This window comes from Leucopleurus acutus (assembly GCF_964270905.1).
Source record: "Leucopleurus acutus genome assembly, chromosome: 16".
In the NCBI taxonomy this organism is placed as follows: Eukaryota; Metazoa; Chordata; class Mammalia; order Artiodactyla; family Delphinidae; genus Leucopleurus; species Leucopleurus acutus.
The window spans coordinates 73,275,544-73,298,667 of record NC_139158.1 but is presented as its reverse complement, the minus strand read 5'-3'; the positions used below and the strand labels follow the sequence as shown (position 1 = coordinate 73,298,667).

Sequence of the window (23,124 nt, the reverse complement as noted above, 5' to 3'; positions counted from 1 at the left end):
ACAGAAGGCTCTCGAGCCCACCTGAGGTTGACAGGTGCCACGTTAGCGTTCATAACTGCAGAGCAATGTTGGGCAAATCACCTCCCTCTGTGAGCCTCAGATTCCTCATCAGTCAAATGGGCATCGTGGCGCTGCCTCGTCCAGGAAGAGGGTGGATGACACAACATGATGCGAGCAGAGCTTAGTATGTACAGCCTGAGAGATCCTAAACACTCAACACGTTCTATTGCTCTGCAGTTATTCACTCTAACCTCAGACGGGTTTAGAGCCTTCTGTGTGTGTTCTGTCTTCCCCACCAGCCTGTGACCACCTTGAGGGCTGAGATTTGGTCATCTACCTCCCCACGTCCCCCGGGGCCTAGCCTGGCGCCTGGTACACAGCACATTTGCAGCCACTGCAAGTTGAATTAAACGGACCAGTGGAGGCCTCCAGCCCAGGGCCCTGACAGATCAGTGTGAACGGCCCAGTGAGGCAGAAACAGCAACTGTCGCAGCCATTAGGTGTGTCCCTCCCCCTCTCATCTCACCTCCCTCAGGCCCCCTTTCCTCTCTCCACTTGTAGCCATGGCCCCGAGAGGAGAGAGACCTGAATCGCCGACAGAACCCACTTCCTCTGTCACCCACCAGACACCTGTTAATGACGCTTAATGCAGAGCCCAGCTGCCCCAGCCCACACTGGCTGTGTACACTGCTCTGTGGACATGGACCAGGGGATCGGAACAAGAGCAGGTGACCCAGAGTCAGGGACCCGGGTTCAAATCCTGACTATGCTTCCAGCCACCTTTGTGACTTCCAGCAAGCTGCTTTCCGTCTCTGGGCCTCTGTTTCTCCCTGGGCCAAACAGGGGTATTCACCCTGCCGACTGCACTTGGTGTGGGGACCAAAAGAGTCCACCTATGTGAAAACGCTTTAAAAGATTTATGCTTCGGCAGGTGGAGTAGGGGTCTAGCAGTTTTAATGTGAGTCTCTGTTTTCTGTCCTTAAACAAATGACCTGACTTCTCTAAGCCTCAGTTTCCTTATCCATAAAATGGGCACTTCCGGCTCTGATCGTCTTTGGTTCTGCGAGTTGGATTCTAAGGAACTCACTTGCTGAGCCCTTGGACTCCTCTTCTAAGGAAGAGGACAGAAAAGCCTGAGCTCCAGCTGATGGCAAAGGTGGCAGGAGGGAAAGTGGAAAGGAGCAAGGACCGTCTTCCTGAGTGCTGCATCCTTCCGCCCTCCCCACCAGGGCCTCTACTTACCTCCTCCGCCCGCTGGGCCTGGGGATGGTTGTCCAGAAAGGTGCCCTCAAGGACAGAGCCCACAATGGTCAGGCCCTTCCCTGCCTTGAGCTGGGAGGTCAGCGAGAGCAGCTGTGGATGTGCCACGTTCTGGTCTTGGTCCACACGCACCAGCACCAGCAGCTGTGGCCTGAAGAGGGTGCGAGGTCACATGATCCATCCACCACCTACCCAACCGCCATAAACTCATACGCCCGTACGCCATACGCTGGTGAGTTCACTAACCACACGACCTCCATACTCCTGTCCACCTGTACACCCACCACCCACCCATCCACCTACACATCCATCCATCCATTTCCTTGAGTATCAAGACATCCAACCATCTCCCACACATCTATCCATCTACCCACCCATCCATCTCTCCATCTACCTCACTCGCCCATGTTTCCATCCACCCCCCCACCCATTTTATCCTTCAGTTATCCACTCATATCCATGTTAATTTACCTACACATCCTTCTACCGCCATCCATTCACACATTCACCTATTCACCCCACCACCCTCCCATACATATACACATTCAGCCATCTACCCATTGATTTATCTGTTCATTTCCTTATTCATTTAGCCACTGCAGCCAGCCAGCCACCATCAATTTAATAGCATTCTCTAAACACCTACTCTGGGCTAGACCCTGTGGTAAGCATTTGAGATTCACAGACAAATTATGCAAAGCCCCGGTCTCTGGAAGCCCAGTTTAGTAGACATCAGCAAGGACAAGCCAACGATGTCCTAGGCATAGTTCAGGGTTCCAGGCCTTACTCTTAGCAAAACGAACCTGAGGGAGAAGAAGGAGGGATTGGCCTTGCAGTGCAATCAGTTAGAAAGCACCCTGGGGGGCTCCCCTGGTGGCGCCGTGGTTGGGAATCTGCCTGCCAATGCAGGGGACACGGGTTCGAGCCCTGGTCTGGGAGGATCCCACATGCCGCAGAGCAACTGGGCCCGTGAGCCACAACTACTGAGCCTGCGCGTCTGGAGCCTGCGCTCCGCAGCAAGAGAGGCCGCGACAGTGAGAGGCCCGCGCACCGCGATGAAGAGTGGCCCCCGCTCGCTGCAACTGGAGAAAGCCCTCGCACAGAAACGAAGACCCAACACAGCCAAAACTAAATAAATAAATTTTTTTTAAAAAGCACCCTGGGCTGAGAGGCAGGAGGTGAAGATTCTGGGTCCGGTTCTGCCTTCCATGACCCCTGAGACCTTCTCTAGGCCCTGACTGTCACGTGAATAAAATGGAGATTGTTATTCATCTAGAGATTTCTAAGAGGCCCTGTAACTCTCAAGGTGGAAGATTCACCTCTCCCAGAGCAAATGCTACACGATACTGCGTTTACCTGTCTGTGCGCATGCCTTGTCCACGGAACTGTGAGCTCACTACATCCCCAGAGACAGGAAGGGGGCAGGGCATAGATCACGCGTTCATATATTTTTTCTAACACATGATGGCATGAATGGATGGATGGATAGATGGTCAGGAGACTGGCCTGGCGGGTGGGGTTTCGGAGAACAAATGTCTGGAACTCAGCTCAGCCTCGGTGTCGTAGGTGGGAAGGGTTCAGACAAGGCTGAACACCACTCAGCAACCCCAAAACAAAGCAAGCGGGGTGGGTTGGGCCCTGCTCCCTGCCTCTCCCCCCGCTGAGCCCTCACGCTTGTGCCTCCACCACTGACCTCCAGTTCTTGGTGTGCGGGGGCCCTTCCTCTAGGCGTAACAGGGCGTAGCGAGCCGCACTGAGAGACAGGCCTCGGATGCCATCGCCCCACTCCTTCTCCGCCCTGGGGCCGGGAAGGGGGATCGCAAGAGGCAGAAAGCCAAGGAGAGTCAGGGAGAGCCGTCCACCCTGAAGTGGCCGCCCCAGCACAGAGCCGTCTGTCTCAGGCTCAGAAAGGAGGTCGCTCCTGCCACCTCCATTTCTCAACGCTTCAGCCCCTCCCTCTGCTCCTGTTCCGTCTCTCCCCATCCCATCCCATCCCCCTTTGCCCTCCACTCTAGTGCCACCTTCTCCCACTTCCTGCCTCATCTCCCCGACCACCCCACCCCCGAGCACTCATCACCCCTCTCTCTCCCCTCCCCACCTCCTCCCATCCCTCAGTCTCGCCCAGCCCTCCCCACTTCCCCACGCTTACCCACGGTACTCGATATACTTGTAGATGAGCCCAGCAATGAGCATGGCCACCAAGGCATAGTACCAGGAGCAGATGAACATGAGGGCCAGGCAGAGGCTCATGCCCAGGAACGAGAGTGTCCTGGACAGGGGGAGGAAGAGCCAGCCTCTGAGCCCTGGTGGGGCTGTCACTGGTGCCTGGGCTCAGACAGCAAGAGTTAGATGGGGCGGGGCATGGGCAAGACCTGGGAGGCTACAGCCAGGTCTAGGGGAAATCACACCGTCACCTCCATGAGCACCACGGGGACGTGGGGCCTCTGGATGAACGAGCAGCCAGGGCACCTCCCCTCGCCCCACCCAACTCCTAAGTCACCACCCTGCCCTGTCCCAGTGCCTTAGACCCTGCCAGACCGCCCTGCCAGGGAGGTTCTGAGGCAGGAGTGTCTGGGGAAAGTTGGAGGCAAGATCTCCCAGGAGGAATGTGACCCCAGGGAAGAGGTGACTGGCACAGCATTAGCACTGAGATGGGGGGCAGGCAGCCTGGGTTCTGGGCCAGGTGTACCATAGTCTTGCTGGGTGGCCTTAGGCCACCTTTCCCTGTTGGAGCCTCCGTTTCCCTTTGGTAGAACAAGCATGATCATTCCTGCCCTGTCTGCCCCCCAGGCCTATTGTGAAGATAAGGAGCCGTCAAGGAAAACGATCCGAAGTCCAGCCCCACATAAGGAGCATCTTCCGTGCGCCAAGCAGTGTAATGCTTACAAGGGCCTATGAGGTAGGTGCAGTTATTGTCCCATTTCACAGCTGAGGAAACTGAGGTTTCCTTGTCAAGACTGGAAGGTGTTGCACACTATTGACAGGAGAGGGATTCTGGCTGAGACCGTTTATACAGTGTTATGTTATTACTTGTGATTATAAGGAGACCTTCTCCAGGACTTTTCTCATGCTAGTTGTGAAAAGTGGAGTTTGGGATCCTTAGACCTGGAGGAGATGGGCTGGGGTGAGGGGGAGATGAGAGGACGGTCCTCTGGGGCAGGGAGGGGGAACGGGCACCCACCAGTGGTAATAGCGAAAGCGTGGCCGCCAGTTGGGCGTCCTCAGCAGCGTCTGTACCGCACAGGCCAGGTTCACAAACATGTAGCACATCAGAAAGAACCTAGAACACAGAAAGGTCCCAGGAGAGACAGAGATGCAAGGGGAGACAGAGTCAGAGGCACAGGGAGAGACAGGAAAGGGAGAAAGAAACTGCGGAGATGGCCGAGTCACGTTCTGGGGCTTAGGAAGAGGTTCAAAGGCCACATCCCCTTACAACGTGCCCTGGTGCGTGTGGGGGTGAATCTCCGTACAACAAAGGACAGGTTTCTACGACAGTGGGGTTGTTAAAGTGTTTGGGTGGGCTGTCCAGGGTCACAGCTGAAGGATCCAGGTAGAGAGACCCCCAGAGATGATGGGGAGGGCAAGAGGCCAGCACGCACATAGAGAGGATGGGGGCGACCTCGTCCAGGGACGCAATGAGGATGCCAATCTCGCAGATGCAGGCGGTGAGAAGCAAGGCCCACGTTGGCTCTCCGTTGGCTTTGCCGTGGCCGAAAACCTGAGGACAGAGCAACCATCACAGGGGGCTGAGACCTTAAGGACTTCTTGTCTCTCTCTTCCAGTCTTGGAGACCAGTACGGCAGAGGCAGGGAGAGGATGCTGTATTTCTCATCCTTTAAATGTACCCAAGGGGATACCAGGTTTTTGCTGTATCTTGCCCACTCTGACATTGGTACCCCAGTGCAGTGCAGTTCAAATGATCCCTGACGGGGAAAAGGAGGGGGACACATGGAGGAGGAGCTGCAGGGGGCCAGCAAGCAGCCATGACTGAGTTTACCATCAATCTTTTTTTTTTTTTAAGTACCACAGAGAGCACCCTCCTCTTACTTGCCCTTTGGCTGCCTCCCTGAGTCCCCACCCAATCACGAGGCCAAAGGAGGACCATTCATTTTTCCCCTAAGTGTGGACAACCCTGCCCAAAGAGATGGCCCTGACGTTGGGCCCAAAGGCACACCCGTTCTTCTTAGTGGCGGCACAGAGCAGCAGGGCCCTGCTCCCTGGGTAGCCGCCCTGGGCAGGGGCCTGGCTGGCTGGTGTAGGCGGTGGACTGCTGTCCCCACACCCTGCCCCTGCCGCTGACCTGCAGGAAGGGCACTATGCCATCGCGGGAGATGGCCTGCAGCAGGCGTGGAGCCCCCGTGAGGCTCTGCAGCCCAGCCCCGCAGGTGGAGAAGAAGGATCCGATGACGATAACCCAGGGGGACGGCCAGGCCAGGGTGCCCACCACCAGGTTGCCATTCACAGCTTCGCCAAACCTGGAATGAAGCAGCAAAGGGACAAGAGATGCTGGGTGAGCACCGCCCCCTGGATTTCCAAGGTCTCCCGCACAAACTGCGGGACCAACTGTACGTCCACTATGAGGCTAGGCTGTGCAGGGGACAGGGGACAGACAAAGCCCCTGATGACCTGGGCACTTTCTGTCTGTGTGACCTTGGGCGAGACATTCAACCTCTCTGTGCCTCAAATTCTTCAGCTGTAAAGTAAGGATCGTTATAAACCTATCTCATACAGTTGGTGGGACAAATAAGGAGATGGCATATGTAAAATACTTGGCACAGTGCCTGCTACGTGGCACTAAGAGTGACACTATTTTTTTTTATTGAGGTGTAGTTGATATTCAAGATTAGGTAAGTTTCAGGTGTACAACATGGTGGTTCACAATTTTTAAAAGTTGTACTCCACTTATAGTTATAAAATATTTGCTATATTCCATGTGCTGAACAATATATCCTTGTGGCTTATTTATTTTGTACATAGTAGTTTCTACCTTTTAATCCCCTACCCTTATCTCGCCCCTCCCCCCAATAGTGATTCCAGTACGAGGTCAATTGTGTAATACTATGTCATCCTGGGCAGATATCTCAAACTATTAGAACCTCAGTGTCTCCATCTGAAAAATGGGGGTTCTGGCCTCATCGTGTAGTGATGGTATGTGGTGTGAGGATCAAGAAAAGCATTTTCTAACAATGACACTGTCTTCAAATGGAAGATGCTGCCTCAGTAGGTAGAGAGAGCCCTGTCCCTTCAGTGTGCAAGCAAAGGTACACTCAGATGGGCCGTTGCTAAAGGACTTCAAGAAGCAGATGAAAGATTATCCTGAATGACCTGCCGAATCCCTTGCAATCTTGTGGGAGGTCTACGATGAAATGAAATGAGATAAATGGAGGTTAAGTTACCCTAAAAGCTAATAGGTGTAATATATGCGAATTGCCCATTTGGCCAGGTCACCTCCCTACTTAAAATCCTTCAGGGTTTCCCCCATTTTTTATAAAGTAAAGCTCCAGTTTCCTGGTGCCAAAACCCAGGCGTCCAGGACTGGCCCTAGCCTAGGTCTCCAGCCTCATGTCCCCACTTCCTGGAAGCCAGAATGGCGCCTCGGAAACTGGCTTCTGTGACAGGACCTCCTGTTTCACCCCGCTGGTCGTGTATGCACACACCCTCCAGAGGTGTGTGCTCCAGAAGCTCTGAATGCTTACAGCTACTGGTACCCCTACATGCGTGCGCGCGCACACACGGCTCTGGGTCCCCTCTACTTTGGCCATGCTGTTCCCACTGCCTGGAGTGCCCTTCCCCCTCCTACTTTCCTAGGTAGTCTCTACCACTCAGCACGTAAAGTGGGAAGGAGAGATGAGAAAGCGTGTATAAGGCACTCCCACAGCATCTCCTCTTCCCTGACCCTCTGGGACTGGATCGCAGCCTCCATAACCCCCAGGCTTTGCTTTATCGCCACCCCTACTGCTCTGCGTTTCAACTCTGTTGACAAGTATGGTGACCAGCTCCAAAGAGCTCCTTCAGAACAAAAATCATTAGTTATTTATCTTTGTTATTTATCCCTGCCCCCAGAACCCGGGACAGTAGCTAACACATAGACATCCAGGCAGTAGTAAATGAATTAGTAGATTTTAAAGAAAAAGGAAAGGAAAGGATCGTTATCTTAAAGGAAATCAGACACCGCTCATACTTCTTGAGTTGGAGTGACAAGAGAAAGGTGAATTATAAGAAAGTGAATTGACAGGCAAGCCCTGTGGCCTCCCTCCCACAAGGCCCCTTGCCCACGTTTCAACTACCCTGCCAGGCCTGTTTCCCAGAACCTGGCCCTCCATGCCCCCCCGCCCCCCCAGAACAGGATCCTCCCTGATCCCCTTACTTACTTGTCCCGAAGGACGACCCCCTCGATGCAGGCCCCAAACAGAACAACGGAGCTGATGTCTGCAGCGGAGGATGAAGGAGAATCCCCAGGGTGGCGCTGTCCTTCCTCCCCACCCCTCCTGAGCCAGCCAGGTGAGGCGGCAGCTTCAGAAGCCCTCCGTCTAGCCCTCCCCACCCACGGTGGTCCCTGCCCAGCAGTGAAGGATACAGACAGCGGAGGTGGTGGCGATGGCCAGGATGGTGCCAGTGGGAATTGACTTCTGGGCATCCCGCAGGTCCCCAGAGCGGTTAGAACCAGCCATGATCCCTGTGAACAGAGGAGCAGCTAGGACAGGAGCCACAGGAGACCAGACAGACTGAGAAGAAAGGACATCAGCCTCAGAGTCAGGAAGCCGGGGATCCAGTCCTGGTCCACTGACTCCTATGAGACCTTGGAATTGTTACTTGGCTTCTCCGGGCCTTAATTCCCTCACCTGTCTGTCCAGTGGGAACTGGACTGTTGGCTCCTGCCTGTGTAATGGGGCTGTTGGACTCAGAAATTCCCCACATCGTGACTGACTCTCTCCCTACCCATCCACTCCCAGCCAGAGTCCTCCCTTTCTGAGCTCCCCTTCACCTGTGACCGAGGGGAAGTAGATGCCAACCAGCAGGGTGAAGTAGGAGGTCATATCGCTGAAGACATAGGGATGGTCCATGTCGACAGGGGTACCATCTCCCAGGCCCACCGAGGGCATCCCACGCCTTTCCACAATCACCCCCTTCGTCAGGTAGGAGCTCCAGAGGTTCTCTGTGGGAGAGACAGGATGCTCAAGGAGAAGACCAGACGTCAGGGTGCCAGAGCTCTGGGGCCAGGAGGTGGGGTGGGCAGAAAGAAGGGTCAGGGTCAACCACCTCTCGCTCCCCCTGGGCCTCATTTCCACCAACACTTCCGAAGCTCCCGCTTTGGGCCAGGTCATGTGCAGGGGCTTTGCACATGAATCAGATCTAGTCCTTGCCCTCAAATGGTCCAGTCTACTGGGGGACATAGACACACACATCTCAGGCTGATTCAGTGTGTCCCAAACTGATCTCACCACCTACTCACTCCAAATGGCTCCTTTCCTATATCCCTTATTTTGGTAAATGACACTACCATCAACTCAGAGAGCTTGACGTTGCCCTCAACTGCACCCTTTCCCCATCTCCGTTTCAAAAATCTCCAACTCCTGTCCCTTATTCCTCCTAAATATTTCTCAAATACGTCCCTTCTCTCCTTTCCAGGGTTCCTCCACTTCTGCACTAAACGTCAAATTTAGCAATAATTCTGATAAGAACAGGCAATTCTTGTGTGGAGGGCTGTCCTGTAGCACTGTAGGGTGTGGAAGAACAGCCCTGGCCTCCGCCGCCAGATGCCAGTAATAACCCTTCCGTCGTGATAACCCAAAATGTCTCCAGGCGTTGCCACACGTCTCCTGGGGGGCAAAACAGCCCTGGTGGAGAGCCACCGTGCCATTCCCACTGCTGTCACTCCATCACTCCAGGTAAGAAAACCACCAGCTCTCACCTGGACCCAGCATCAGCCTCCTCCTAGACTCCCTGACTCGGTCCCCTCTCTGCTTTCAGCCCACCCACGTGAGCAGCCAGACTGAACCTTCACAAGCAACAAGCTGACCCGGTCCGTCCCTTTACTCAGAACCCTTTGGTGGCCCCTCGTTGCCCTCAGAACACCGTCCAAACCCTTCAACGTGGCTTCCAGGGCTGACCACAGTCAGGCTCACGCCAGCCTCTCCAACATCATTTCTCGGTTGCCCTCCTTCCTTTGTACTTTATGCCCCGGTCACACCAAATTACCTGTGGTTGGAAGGACACAATATGCTCTTCTGTGTCTGCGTACTTTTAGGCAAGCTGTTCTTCTGCCTGTAATTCCCTTATTCCCTTTGTATAACTGAAAATCTCTTATTTGTCCTTCAAAACCCTTCTCAGATGAGTCCAGGAAGCCTTGTCTCACCACCTTATACACATGACCACTCCCTCCCTTGGGAGGTCTCTGTTCATTGAATGCACACCTACACATGTCCTAATTTATTTGCTATTACTTCTGCCTCTGCTATTAGACTCCTTGAGGCCAAGAACTGTGACTTATTTATGTTGTGTTCCTGGTGCCCAGTGCAGTGCTAGGCAGTTAGCAGGTACTTAGCGAATACTTGTTAAGCTGATAACTTTCTTTCCCACTAGGTGGTAAGGTACGCGAAGGCTCCCTTTCACCTCTACCTCTCCGTGATCCCAAGGATAGAACATGGCCCAGAGTAGGTGCTCAATTAAAACTGATCAAATTTAACTGAACCCCAAGGAGTCCCTTAATCCTGTTTAAGCCACAATCCCTGCAGCATTCCCTGGACACCAGACCTCTTCCCTCCCTCAGACCTTTGATGAGGCCACTGGCAGCGCCAGGAATGCCCTGGATCTCCGTGACATTGTTTCGGGTGAAGTACTCATCACAGGTGGCGTTGAGGAATCGGGAGGAGCAGAAAAGGCCCCAGAGCCGTGTGGTCACTGTCTCATTTCCTTCCCAAGCCAGCTTGGCACAGACATCAAAGCCATGGCGAGACAGCGTGCGGTTCCCCAGGAGGCAGATCCTAGGGAGAGAAACAAGGGAGGAGGGTGGTGAGGGACGTAACTTTGCCCTGGTTTCACAGTAGAATCGCCATGGGAGCACGAAAAACATAGATGCCAGGGCCCCATATCCAGAGATTCTGATTTAATTGGGATGGAGCCCAGGATCTGTGTTCTTTCAAAGCTCCCCACAAGTGATTCTTTTCTTTCCCCCAGGCCCTGGGAATCCTAATCCCTGGACCACCAGGGAATTCCCTCCCCCCAAGTGATTCTAACATGCAGCCACGGCAGAGAACCACTGCTTTCGGGCGATGCTATTTCAGCACCGTGGACAGCAGTCTCCGTGTGCCGTTCTTCTGGGCAGCGGGATGTAGGGGAATGTGCCCTAGGGAGAGAGGCAGAACCAACAGGGATCTGAGCCCCGAGACCCTCTCGTCTATGTCCTTTCCCATGATAGAGAAGGTGTTTAATACTAAGAGGTTGTCACATTCCAGAAGGTTGTCTCTACCCAAGGAAGGTTCCCTAACACAGACCGGTCTTCCCTTTAGACATTGTTTCACTTGGCTCTTCCTAAGTCCACCTCACCAGCCAGCCCTTGACCCTCACAAGGAAAACTGTGCACACCTCCAAAAACTGTTATCCCATCCTAAAGAGATTTCCCTTAAACCAGGAGAGGTTTTCCCTCCCAAGGGAGTTTATTGTAAATCCACAACCACTCTGATTCTGAGAGATGGGGCCAGGGGGGTTCACAGAGACTAGTGTGAAGACCCTGAAACCAGTCCAGGGAGGAGGGGGAGGACGCCTGAGGCTCAGGGCAGTAGCACTTACGGGAAGTTGGGTGGGTCAAAGGCAGATTTGATGACCCCGGCATAGATGGCCAGGATGGAGAGGATGACACAACCCAGGAAGACAAGGGCAAACTTGTTGACATACTTGACGCCCACAAATACCACGGTGGCCATGCAGGTGAGCACGCAGGTGCCGTACACACGCATATTGTTCAGCATGGCTGCCGCCTCCCCACTGGCATCTTCTGCCTTGAAAATGGCCATAGCTGGGAAGAGGTAAGCCTGTGGGAAAGGGGTGCGGAGGTCAAGTAAGTAGGTAACCCACTAAGTAACCAACTAAGAATCACCCCAAGGAAATAACCTGAGGTGCAGGCAGGGCTTTGGAGAAAAGATACGCATCACAGCATATTTACAGTAGTACAAGACTGGAAATGACATCCAATGATAGGGGAATAGTTAAGGAAATCATGGTCTAGCCTGCAAGGACTATTATACTGTCATTAAAAGATTGTATTGCAGAAATGTTGGGAGCAATTATTAAGTTCTATTCTTTTGTTATCAAGTATAGTTCTTAATGATTATTTATTGTTTTTATTATTTCAATAAGAAAGGCAGATATAAATTAGACATTCATCCCTAGAGGATTGGGTAAATAAATGATGATATTTCCGAATAGACTATGTAGCTGTTAAAAAGGACAACATAGATTTATATGAACTGACTCAAAAAGGCTATCCATGTTATATTAGGTAAAAACAATCAATTTTTGAAAAGAATGTGTCTTATCTCATTTTTGTAAATATATATGTGTACTTACATGTGACTATATACACACATATGTGTATATATGTCTGTCTGTGTGTAGATACATCAAAATGTTAACAGTCGTTTCCCCTGAATGGTAAAAATGTGAATAATCTTTATTCTTTTTGCACATCTGTATTTTCCATAATTTCTATACTAAATATTAATATATTTATATTCTTACAAAAGTTATTTTCACTTGTGATATTTGCAAAGAGGGTCTTGCATGATTAGAGAAATCTATAGAGTTATATTTTCTAAAGACAGAATACAATATCACAAAAAACTAGAAGGATGCACCCAATGATAGTGATGATTTGCCTTAGGAGACTGGTATTTCCTTTTTTACATGCTTTGATTTTTTTCCAATTTTATGCAATGGGTAGAATTGCTTTTATAATAGTTCTTTGATGTTGTAAAAGCCATAGAGGTCTATTATTATTCTCTCATAATTTGGCTTTTGGGCTCCTTTATTCCCCATCTACCCTCCCTGCCCCTGGACTCCTCCATTCCATCCCAAAACCAGAAGCTGCAACATCTGTTAGTTCTAGTTCTCTGAAGCCGAGTGGTTGGGTGGACAAGCACGGGCTTCAGGGTCAGGAAGACACAGGTTCATATCCCTTCCATACATCCCTTAAACGCTCTGAGCCTTGCTTTCCGCATCCATAAAATGGGGACATCTTCTAACTAATGCAAGGGTCGTGAGGATAAAATAAAATGATACGTTGAAGGCCACGGGGCCTGGGTAGAGTAGGGGTTTGGGAAATAAATGTCAGCTCCACTTTCTATATACCAAGGAACCCTCTTCAGCTCCCACCTCACCTCCTCCTGCAGGGGCAGGAAGAACCGAGACCAAAGTCAGCAGCCATCCACTTCGAGCACTGCCCAGGGACCTGACTTCTCATCAGTCACTGCTTCTAACAGATAGATCTCTTTCTCAGCTCCCTCTTCTTCTCCTCTGCCATCCGCTAGCCATCAGCCCTCTACCACTAACATTCACAGAGTGCTTAGCACTGTCCCTGGCACACAGTAGGCAATCACTGTGTGACATGACTTATTATTTCTTACTTCATGATTTTACTCTTCCCAACCCACCTCTGCCACTCGGTAGCTGAGTGACCTTGAGCAAGTCATTTCACCTGTCTGAGCTTATCATTTGTAAAATGGGCATGATAATACTTAAACCTCATGAGGATTCAAGCTAATGACCGTAAAGCACTTGGAACTCTGCTGAGAGCACAGTGGGTGCCTGATAAACGACAGCTGTTCATGTTACATAATTAGTGTATCCTGTCTCCCCAACTAGACTGTGAACTCTTTCCAGACAGAACCATGTCTGATTTTCCCTTGGCCTTACTTAGTGACCCAGCCTACAGGAGGTGTCCAGGGAGCATCAGTTAACTGACTGACAGCCTGGGGCCCACACCTCCTCCTTGGCCCCTCTCACCAGCAGGATTTCGATGGTGCCCAGGATGTACATGGCCCCAGCAAACGTAGTGCCCAGGTAGAAGCAGAGGCCCACAGCGCCCCCAAACTCTGGACCCAGAGACCTGGAAATCATGTAGTAAGAGCCGCCAGCTGCAGAAAAAACCCAGTATCAGCAAGAGGTTCGAGGGGGCACTGGGCTGCCGTAGGGGATGAGGGAGGATCAGAGACAGTGGTGGGAAGGAGGTTACTCTGGGCCTCCCAAGCCTTACAAGCTGTAGCCCTAGGACTGAAGGGAGACCCAGCCACATACTCTGAGTGGCTTCTATAGCACTAATTCCCATGTTGCTAATTACCCCTCTAAGGAGGTCATGGCTCAGAAAATAGGATGATGGAGAGGAGGATCTCAGGCAAAGGGAGGAGATCTTGCATTGCCCCATTCAACGCCATCAACACCTCTGTCCCCTCCCCTTCACACGGCTGCCCCCACCTATCCCACAAAAACGCCGTAACCCAGCCCCCGAATCTGCGGTATTGCTTCTCTGGGGTCCCGATGGTACCCAAAGCCCAGGACACTGTCCCTCCTTCCAACTACCCAGGCCTCCCTCCCAACCATCCAGGCCCCTTCCCCTCCAAGAAGCCCCAGTCACATACCAGGCACAACACCATTGGTTGCAATTGCACTCATGGAAATGGCCGTGAGCATCGTCTGTGAGGAGAGAGATCGTCAGAGTGGCGAGTAGGGTGGGGGCCAAACCTTCTACCCCATAAACACCCGCCAGACCCACAAGTCCTCTTCCATCGAGCTTGTCCTCGGTCCTGTTCCAACTCCTACTCCTGCCAAGTCCTTCTTGTCCAGAAAACCCCTTCTTCACCAAGCACATGAAAGAAACGCAAGCTATAGCATCAGAGAGCTCTGGAAACCCCAGCTTGGCCTCTGACCAGCTGTGTGACCGGAGACAAGTCACTTCAGTTCTCTAAGCCTCAGTTTCTTCATTTATTAAATAGGCAGGTGTACTAGCTTCAGCACTGGCTACTCACACGCAGAGGGGGCTCAAGGGTCACATGTGAGGAAACGTAAATGTCGTGAGAAGTAGGTGTTTAGTGAACATGTGACTTTTTTAGAGAGGATGGGAATAATTCAGTTACAAAGCTGTTTGGGACCCGTAATCCCGTTTTTTGTGAGTCAAGACCTACTGAAATGTTAACTACTGTGAGACTGTAGGTGAGTTTTATTTATTAATGTACACCTATCTTTTTCATCAATGAGTCTGCGGTACCTGTGTAATTACAGCCAAGCACACACACACACACAGCCAGGTGAAACCTGGTTAATAGCCATCAGGGACTAGCCTGTGAGATGCTGGAAGGACCAGGCAGACCTAATTTACTCTCAAAGATTACACGCAGTGGTTCCTATAAAAAGATCAGGTCTCATGCTTCCCCCTCCTCCCCCTCCCCCCGCCAGGTCCCTGCTCAGCCCCAGCTGCCAGGCGTCAGGAGAGGGGAGCGTGTCACTCACACAGGAGCAGCAGATGAAGACCATGCAGAAGGACTCCATGATGCCCGCGATGCCCACCACCCAAGTGAGCCGCAAGAAGAGGATGACACCAAAGATGTTCTGCAGGCACGGTAGGTACACGCCCATGAAGGTGCCCATGCGGGGGGCCTGCCAGGGAGGCCAGCGTCAGTTTCTGCAGCCCCCCAGTCACTGCCAACACCCCAGGCCCACTCCTCCTGCCCCGGCCCCTCCATCCCCCACTTTCCTCTTCTCTCCATCCCCGTCCCTTCATCCCTCTTCCCTCTGATTCTCATCTTGCTTCCCTCCTCCCTTCAGGCCTCTATCACCTACCCTTCAAGCCACCCCTCCCTCTCCCCTCCATGTCTATCCCTCACCTCCCATCCCTTCCCCTCCCTCAGCATCCACCTCCCATCCCTCTGTCTCCATCATGCATCCCTCCATCTGAATCCATCTTTCCTGCCCCACCCCCTCTCCCCTCCCACCCTCCCTCCTCCCTCAGCCCTTCCTCCCCGAGGCCCTCACCTGCACCGGCTTCTTTTTTCCACCCTCATTGTTTTCTGCCTCTTCGTGCTCCCTACTTCCCTGAGGCAGGTTGGTGTAGTTGGCCAGGCCACTGAGCAGGGAGGACACCATGGGGCTGGTGTCCATCTCCTCCTGTGGAGGGAGGCTCTCAGTGTTGGGAGGCTAAGCCCTGGTCGGGGGTGGGGGGGCTAGACGGTAGGAGGCTGAGAGAGATGCAGACCAGGGGCAAACCGTTGAGGCTAGGATGAGATGAGCAAGGACGAGGAGAGCAAGGGGAACAGGGAGAGAGGGGGTTGGGGTAAGAAGGGGGAAAAGGGGAGGAGGAGAAATGACAGGGAGGTTCAGGGAGGAAGGTGGATCTGAGGGAGAGATGGAGAGGAGGGGACTGTTCCCCAGGGAAGGAGGGAGGGGGTGGCTGACGAAGGGGGAGGTGAACTGTGGGTGGAGGCCCAACTCCCCTGGCAACCCACCTCAAACAGGGCCATGTTCTTGCCATCATACTCCTTCCCCTTCTCTGTGTCGGTGCTGTTGATGAAGGGGCTGCTCTCCTTGGGGTTGCCATCACCTGAGAAGGCGGAGGAGTCAGGGGCCTGGCACCAGCTGGTTGTGGCCCACATACCTGGACATCCAGCTGAGTGGCCACTTTAACTCTCTGAACCTCGGTCTGCACATTGGAAAACTGGAGCGAATACTACCTCCCTTGCAGAATTTTAGTTGACAGCGCGTACGAAGAGCCTAGTGGGCTCCCTGGCTCGTACGGGGTATTTAATGAACGTGGAAGTGCTCCCTTGCTCTTGGGGGTCCTACTTCATTCACCAGGGCACCCTAGACTCTCCAGCGTCCCCTCCTTGACCACAACTAGCCCATCCTGGTGTTTGGGGGTGGGGGGAAGGCAGAGAACCCTGCAGCTGAGGCCCCAAGGATACTCCACCTCTTGGAAGAGTGACCCCCCTTTGGCATCTCCTGTGTCCCTCATTCATCTTCAGTCAACAAGTATTTACTGGATGTCTCCTGTGTGCCAGCATGGGCATGGGGAGTAAAACAGAGAATAAGACACCATCCCAGCCCTTGGGGAACCCAAAGGCAGGGGAGATAAACCAGCAGCCAGGAATTTCCAACCCAGAGGATAAGGTCCGCGGTAGAATATGAAAGAAGAGCTGTGGTAACACAGGAGAAGCGTTCAGCCCAGCCTGGGAGGTCACGGAAGGCTTCCCAGAGGAAGTGATGTGTCGGCTGAGAACTGAAGGATGAGTAAGAGCTAGACTGGGAGGGAGGTGGGAGGGTGTTCCAGGCAGATAGAACAGCAGAACAGCATGTTCGATGGCCCAGAGGTGAGAGTGAGAGGAGTGGGTCAGAGGAGCTGGAGGAAGCTTGATCCGGCAGGAGTCTAAGGAAGGAGTAAGGTGGGGTGGGGGGCAAGGATGGGGAGTAGCATGTAAAAAAAAAGAGGCTAGGGAGGTAACTGCGGGCCGGGTCCTTAAATGACTAGCCGGCCATGTTAAGGATTTTGGACTTCATGCAGAGGACAATGGGAAGTCATTGAAGAGTTTCAGGCAAAAAAACACCATGAAGAGATCTGTGTTTTAGAGCAATTGCTCTGGCCTTTAGATGAAGAATACGGAAGCTAGTTAGGGACTTTCAGAAATCTGGGCAAGGGCCAATGATACCCAGACCAGAAGCAGGGTGGAACAATGAATAGACTCCAGAATTATTGGCACATTTCTATGCCAGATATTTGAGGATGTGGGAAGGAGGAATCTAGGATAAGGCCTGGGTTTCTAGCATGGGTAAATGGGTGGATATGGTGCTATTTAATAAACAGGGGAGGGCTTCCCTGGTGGCGCAGTGGTTGAGAGTCCGCCTGCCGATGCAGGGGATGCCGGTTCGTGCCCCGGTCCGGGAAGATCCCACATGCCGCGGAGCGGCTGGGCCCGTGAGCCATGGCCGCTGAGCCTGTGCGTCCGGAGCCTGTGCTCCGCAACGCGAGAGGCCACAGCAGTGAGAGGCCCGCGTACCGCAGAAAAATAAATAAATAAACAGGGGAAAGAAGGAGATTGGGGGTGGGGAAGTTGCTGAATTTGATTGCTGGTGAGGCGCTATAGGACACCCAAGTGAATATGTCCAGAAGCACTTGGATGTACGGATCAGTCTGGGTCCCAGGAGAGAGGCCAGACAGGAGGAAGACATGGGGGTAGCCCATGAAAAGGCGTGTAGGAAGTGTGTGAAACCATGTGCCTGGAGGAGATCATCCAAGAAGAAAGCCTCTAGGGCATTAAGGAGAGGGTCCTTTCAAAGAGATGTAAGGGGCCCTCCACAGACTCACTCCCTTGGCTTCAGCCATCACACTTTCTCAGTTTCAGGGCTGAACCCCAGCAGTAGACATCTCTTTGGACTCCAGAGAAACTCTCCAATGACCAAAACAGAAGTGAAGTTGAGGCCCTACATATTCTGAATTTCCTGTCCCCTCATCTCCTGGTCCCTCTCTCTCTCCCCATCTCCCCAAATCCTCCCCAGCCTCTCCTCCTGGAAACCTTCCTTCATCTCTCAGCCAGGGTCCATCCCCAGAGCATGACCTGCTATAACCAATCTCATCCCGACTCAAAATTGTGGAAGTGATGCCTCACATCCTCAAGGGAAACCCACCACCGTCTCCTGTCACCACCTCCACTTCACTCATCAAGCCAAGAACTTCTCCCAACAGGGGCCTCCACCAGCTCACTCTTCTCCTCACATATGTGGGTTCCTGGGACTTGCAGACCGGTCCTCCCAGTGGGAGCCTGGCATGTAATAGGTGCTCAGGAAAAAGTCTGTGGAGGTGAATTCCCCCAGGCTCCCTTCCTGACCCCCAGTGTCTCAGAAGAGCTGTTTGGGGCCAGAGAAAAGGAGAAATAAAAGTGAGGTGGGTCCCTCCTCCTTTTAAAATGCTGGCAAGATGTTCCTATCACACTGTGGTGGTAACTAGAGAGGTTGAAGGGGGATGAGGTGAGAAGAAATTTCTTAATGGTTAAGAAAACAGGCTGGAGCCAAGGAGATTTAGGTTCCAGTCCCAACTTTGGTGGCTGTGTCGACACGTTGGGCAAGTCACTTAAACTAAGCCTCAGTTTCCTACTTTGCAAAGGGATAATAATGGTGTTTAACTCATAGGGCTGTTGTGGGGATTAAGTAAAATAATGCCTGTTGGGCGTGCCCGGCACCTAAGTGTAGCTACTGCCGTTACTGTTACAATTACGATTACTAACAGACGTGGTACCCCGTCCAGCCTGGGCTCCCTATCCCACACGCCTTCCCCGACAGCAAGATTTAGGGGCCCTGTCTCCTGTGGGACTGGGTCCCTCTCTCCACAGCGTCCGCTCTTAGGGGCAGGACAACCAGACACGAGAGCCCCCCATTCCTTTCACACCCCCTCCCCTCCTCCTTCGTGGGGGCGCGGGGCGCGTGCAGGGCGGGGATGGGGGGCGTCCGGGCCCGAGACCCGGCATCGAAGCACCTCCGCGCCGGTCTCCATGGCGACGGCGCGGGCAGAGAGCGCCGCGCGGAGCAGAGCCGGCCACGCGCCCGCAGCGGCTTATGTAACGCGACGCGCAGCGCGGAGCCGGACTCCCGGCCGGATCCCAGCCCCGAGATGAGGGCTGGGGAGGGAGCGGTTCGTAGGCTTGTCCTGGGTCCCGCCTTTCCACCCGCCGCCTGGGTGGGACGCCAGGCCCCCGGTCTCGTCTGCCAGGGCTGATTTCGTCCCCTCCCTGGAACACCGGTTGAAGGGGAGGGGTGAGCTTCATGAGTTCTCAGAGGAGCAGGACTACGAAGGGGGAACTCGCCCTGATTCCCCAGAGCCAGGAGTCAGGATGATGGGAGAGCGCCGTGCGGCGCGCGCGCGAGAGGCAGGGCCAGACTGAGGCTGAGCCCTCTCGGCCCACCCCCCCCACCCCACCCCCGCCCCCTGGGAGCTCTCCGCCAGAATCGGCTTTCAATTAAGCGGCGGCGGCCAGAGCTCCCGGGGAGGAAACAGGCTAGCGGCGCGGGCTAAGGAGCCTCCCCTGGGGGCCTGGGGCCAGGCCTGGGGGAATCCCCAAGCCAGATTGGGGGAGTAGGGGAAGGCGTCAGACCCCAAGAGGAAAGGAGACCTGGGGGCCAGAGACAATAAATATCCTTGTGTCCTTTCGTCCAGAGGAGCCTTCTTACTCTGGTCATTCCCACCTCCCCGAGGTCAGGACCAAGGGTCCCCTCCTACATTTCCAAGAACCTAAGTTCAGAGATGCCAGTGGTTGTCGGCCTGGTGGTCTTCCCTCAAGCCCAGGAGGTCCTTAGAGCCGCCTGTCATCGTCTCCAGGCACCACTGGGAGGCCTTCTTTCTCTCTCTGGGACCCAATATGCCAGACCCAGGTCCTGGCCACTCTAGTTCCAGATCCTGGACACCGATATCTAGGGAGAAAGTCTCCCCACGAGCCTGCTACACTCAGAGTCTGGGAAACTTATGGGGAGGGGGTAGAACTGAGGGAGTTCCTAGTTTGACTACTGCTTCACACACACAGGCCACTTTTCTAGGCCACGTGAGACCCCATGGAAATCCCATGGCACCCAGTAAGACGCCATCCTCAGGGTAGAGAAAGCAGGGACTGGGGGATTGGACCCATACCCCGTGTCTGCGGGAGCAGAGGCCCCTCCTCAGAGTGGTGACATCTGAAGGGGATCCCAGGTGGACATGGCCCCCTTTCGTTCCCTAGGAACCGCGACGGGATGCCGGGCTCTGCTGCGGACTCGACTTTGCCAAACCCCCTCCCTCCCGCAGCCTAAGCCCGCTGTGGAGGGGGGCGGCTGCGGACTGAGGTAACCTCAGGGTGACTGTGGAGATGGATGAGTTAGGCAGCCAGTAGTTCCTACCCGTACTCAGCCTCAGGGAGGAAGAAGGGGTGTCAGACAAAGGATCGGGGACCCTGGTGTCCACAGACTTCCCAAGCGACCCCTTGGCTCTGACTTGGACCCAGGATCCGGAGGACTTCAAGACCAGGCTGCCAGTCCCTGGAAAACCCTGCTCTTTCAGCCTTGGGCCACCCCTGGGGGAGGTCTGCAGGAGTCTCGGCCCAGAGGGTCAAGCAATGCCCAAGGGAGCGTTTGAGGCGCTGAGCGCAGACAGCCAGAGCGGGAGGCGCGCTAGTGCGCAAGGGACGCAGCGCCGCTGGAGGGTGGGGGCTGGGGGCGGCTGACGGCCGTGCTGGGTGGCTGAGACCGCGGGGGGGCGGCGGGGGGCCCGAGAGCCCGAGGGGGTGGCTGGCCTCGCAGACCTCGGAGCAGGGAAAGCGCGGAGGAGAGTGGGAGCCGCGAACGGACTCACTCCAAGCCCCTCGGCTCCTAGCGAGTCTCCGCACCCACCGCAGCGCGTCCGCAGTGTCCGCGCCACGGCGCCAGGAATTCGGCCGCTGGGACCCCATTCCCGAGGCCTCACTGGGGAAGCTAGCAGAGCTGACTGGAAAGACTCTCCCCTGCCCCGCCCTTGAAACCACACTGCTATGCCAGGGTACTCAGAGGAAGGGGAAAGGGGGAAGAAAGGAGGGTGATCTTGCTTCCCGTCCCAAACCCACGGGAACGCGAGAGGGAGAAGGAGATTCCGCAAAGTAGAGCTGAAAATCCCCGGAGGGGGTACGCTTCGGTCTGAGGTCGGACCCCGGGCAGCTTTGGGGGAGGAGGCCCGGACCACATCAAGTGACCCCTTAAGGAGACACCGCAGCCGGACGGGGGCTGTCATATGGCTCCAATCCCCCCATAGGCACCTTCCCCCCATCTTTCAGCTGGAAGTCTCAGAGCGAGGGACTGCCGCAGACTGCGCCCCCCGCAACCCCCGCGCTCTGCGCCAGGACGCCAGGGTCCCTCCTCGGGAAGAGGAGCCCTCCTCCCTCCCGTCGAGCTACACGTCAGCCCGTTCTAGCTCTTCCAACCCCTACCCACCGCCTCCCCCGCTTAGCTACCCCACGTCTGCCCCCGGGCCGTGGGCAATGGCAGCCCCTTGGCCCCCAGCCCTGTCCCCGGGCGCGGCACATTCCAGCACCTCGTACAGTGCCTGGCGCATTCCAATGGAGCTGGGCTCCAGGCCGCCTTGGGCGCCCACCGCCCCGGTCAATCCCCGCCTCTCCTCTGAAGGAGGCGGCCCCTGCTCTGCCTCTAACCCCAGAGCCGCTTCCTCTCCTCGCCGCCCCCGGACCGCTGCTTACCAGGGTTGGCTCCCCCATCGCCGTCCTCGCAGTCCGTCAGGTTGTTTAGCATGGTGGCGGCGCGGCGCCGGGCCCGGGGATGGCTGCGGCGCCTCACCCGCGCCCCTCTGCCTGCCTCCGCCGCTCTCTCGCTCGCTCTAGCTCTCTCTCGCTCTCCGCTCCACGGAGGAAGAAGCTGCAGTGCCCGCCCGCCCGGCGCACACACACTCGCACACGGACACACGCTCACACCCGCGCGCGCCCCCTCTCAGCGGCGGCGCTGCTCGCCTCATCCCGTATGCAGGAGGCATGAGCCACTGGCGGGGTTTTGCGGGGGGGAGCGCGGGAGGGAGAAAGAAGAGGGGACGAGGGGCGGGCAGTGCGCTCTTGGAGGCCCCCTCGCACGAAAACTGGGGGCTTGCGCGGGTGGGATGGAGAGGGTGCTGCGGGGGATGGGGACCTCGCCTCCCTTGAGCAGACGTAGCTCCGCCCGCCCCCCACTCTCCGGCGCAGGCGGGGCCGGCACGTGGGCAGGTGCCATCCCGCGCCCTAAAAATAACGGCAGGGAACTAGGTCGCGGCCGCGGGGAGGCGGCCCCGCAGAGGCTGCCTGGCCGAGGGTCATCCGCCCCCTAGAGGGAAGATGAGGGGGGCTGAGGCGGCAGGGGTAGGGCGCCATGGAATATGGGTCCCTGGAGAGCCTGTCTGCAAAGCTGGGAAGGCCAGCCCCGAAGAACGGTGGAGAACCAGACCCTCTCCCATAATCACTGTTCAAGAGGTTGGAGCTAGGGATGTATGGAGGCCAGAGCTTTTAACCGAAGCACTGTGCTGCCCTCCGTGGGGTTCAGGGTCACTGGCTGAACTGTCTGGCTCATCCTGTCTTGAAATGGGAGGATGAATCTGAGGAGTTGCATTGAACACTTTACTGCGCTTAGACTGATGGAAGTCCTAGCATCTCACCTCCAAGGCAAATCACTGGAGCCCAAAGACAAGGACCCTCTGACTGTGGAATGACCCTGGGAAGGAGAGGTGGTGAGGAAGAGAGGAGGCAGCAGTGAGGTTTCAGGGAGCGCTGACTCCCCACTGGGGATGGTGCAGCCTTTAGGGAGGGCAGGCGGGTCGGAGGCATGCCAGGAACAGAGTGGGGGAGGGGAGAATGAGGCCGCCTGTCCGTTTGGGACCAGATTTTCTCCCGGGGCGAGAGTGTCTAATCCCCTAATCCAGGATTGCTTTCTGAGGATTCCAGAACTGACGTGCTTTCTCTGTTCCTCCCCCTCCCCTGACACCAGTCCCGTAGAAGCTTGATTGCCCTGGGACCCCTCAGCACCCTTAGAATCCAGGCTTGAGCCAGGGGTGGAGAGATCTCAGGAAGCGGCATCAGAGGTTTGGACCCTTTGAGTCCCTGGAAAAACCTAATTACCCAAGGAGGAGAGCAGATCAAGGGGAAATGATTTTCAGACTCACCCAAGCCTCCAACACTAGCCCTCTAAATTCCAGGAGAGTTCCAGGGCTGGAGAGACTCGTGTCAATCATCTTAGCTAATGCACAGCTTTCATTTTACAGGTGAAAAAGCTAAGGCCCAAAGGGTGGGGGAAAGATGACTGCCTGTGGACACTATGCCAGTGAATGGCAGAACTTGGTCTAGAATCCAGTTTCCTTTA

General features: G+C 54.9%; 1 protein-coding gene across 3 annotated transcripts in view; it reads right to left on the bottom strand.

The window, feature by feature from the left end:
* SLC12A5 (solute carrier family 12 member 5) overlaps positions 1–23,124 on the bottom strand; it is a gene marked incomplete at both ends in the record, with an annotated part of 35,584 nt that overhangs the window by 6,523 nt on the left and 5,937 nt on the right. For 2 of the 3 annotated variants that reach the window (XM_082856439.1, XM_082856440.1), the window contains 16 exons: positions 1,243–1,411; positions 2,954–3,058; positions 3,410–3,529; positions 4,442–4,540; positions 4,860–4,978; positions 5,561–5,735; positions 7,632–7,689; positions 7,838–7,936; positions 8,246–8,416; positions 10,033–10,244; positions 11,050–11,291; positions 13,261–13,391; positions 13,893–13,947; positions 14,761–14,907; positions 15,283–15,414; positions 15,753–15,847. In XM_082856439.1, the coding sequence (XP_082712565.1) occupies positions 1,243–1,411; positions 2,954–3,058; positions 3,410–3,529; positions 4,442–4,540; positions 4,860–4,978; positions 5,561–5,735; positions 7,632–7,689; positions 7,838–7,936; positions 8,246–8,416; positions 10,033–10,244; positions 11,050–11,291; positions 13,261–13,391; positions 13,893–13,947; positions 14,761–14,907; positions 15,283–15,414; positions 15,753–15,847 (2,129 nt within the window). Of the gene's footprint in view, positions 1–1,242; positions 1,412–2,953; positions 3,059–3,409; positions 3,530–4,441; positions 4,541–4,859; positions 4,979–5,560; positions 5,736–7,631; positions 7,690–7,837; positions 7,937–8,245; positions 8,417–10,032; positions 10,245–11,049; positions 11,292–13,260; positions 13,392–13,892; positions 13,948–14,760; positions 14,908–15,282; positions 15,415–15,752; positions 15,848–21,485; positions 21,538–23,124 lie in introns of those variants that run through there. The other variant, XM_082856441.1, reaches the window with a different exon arrangement.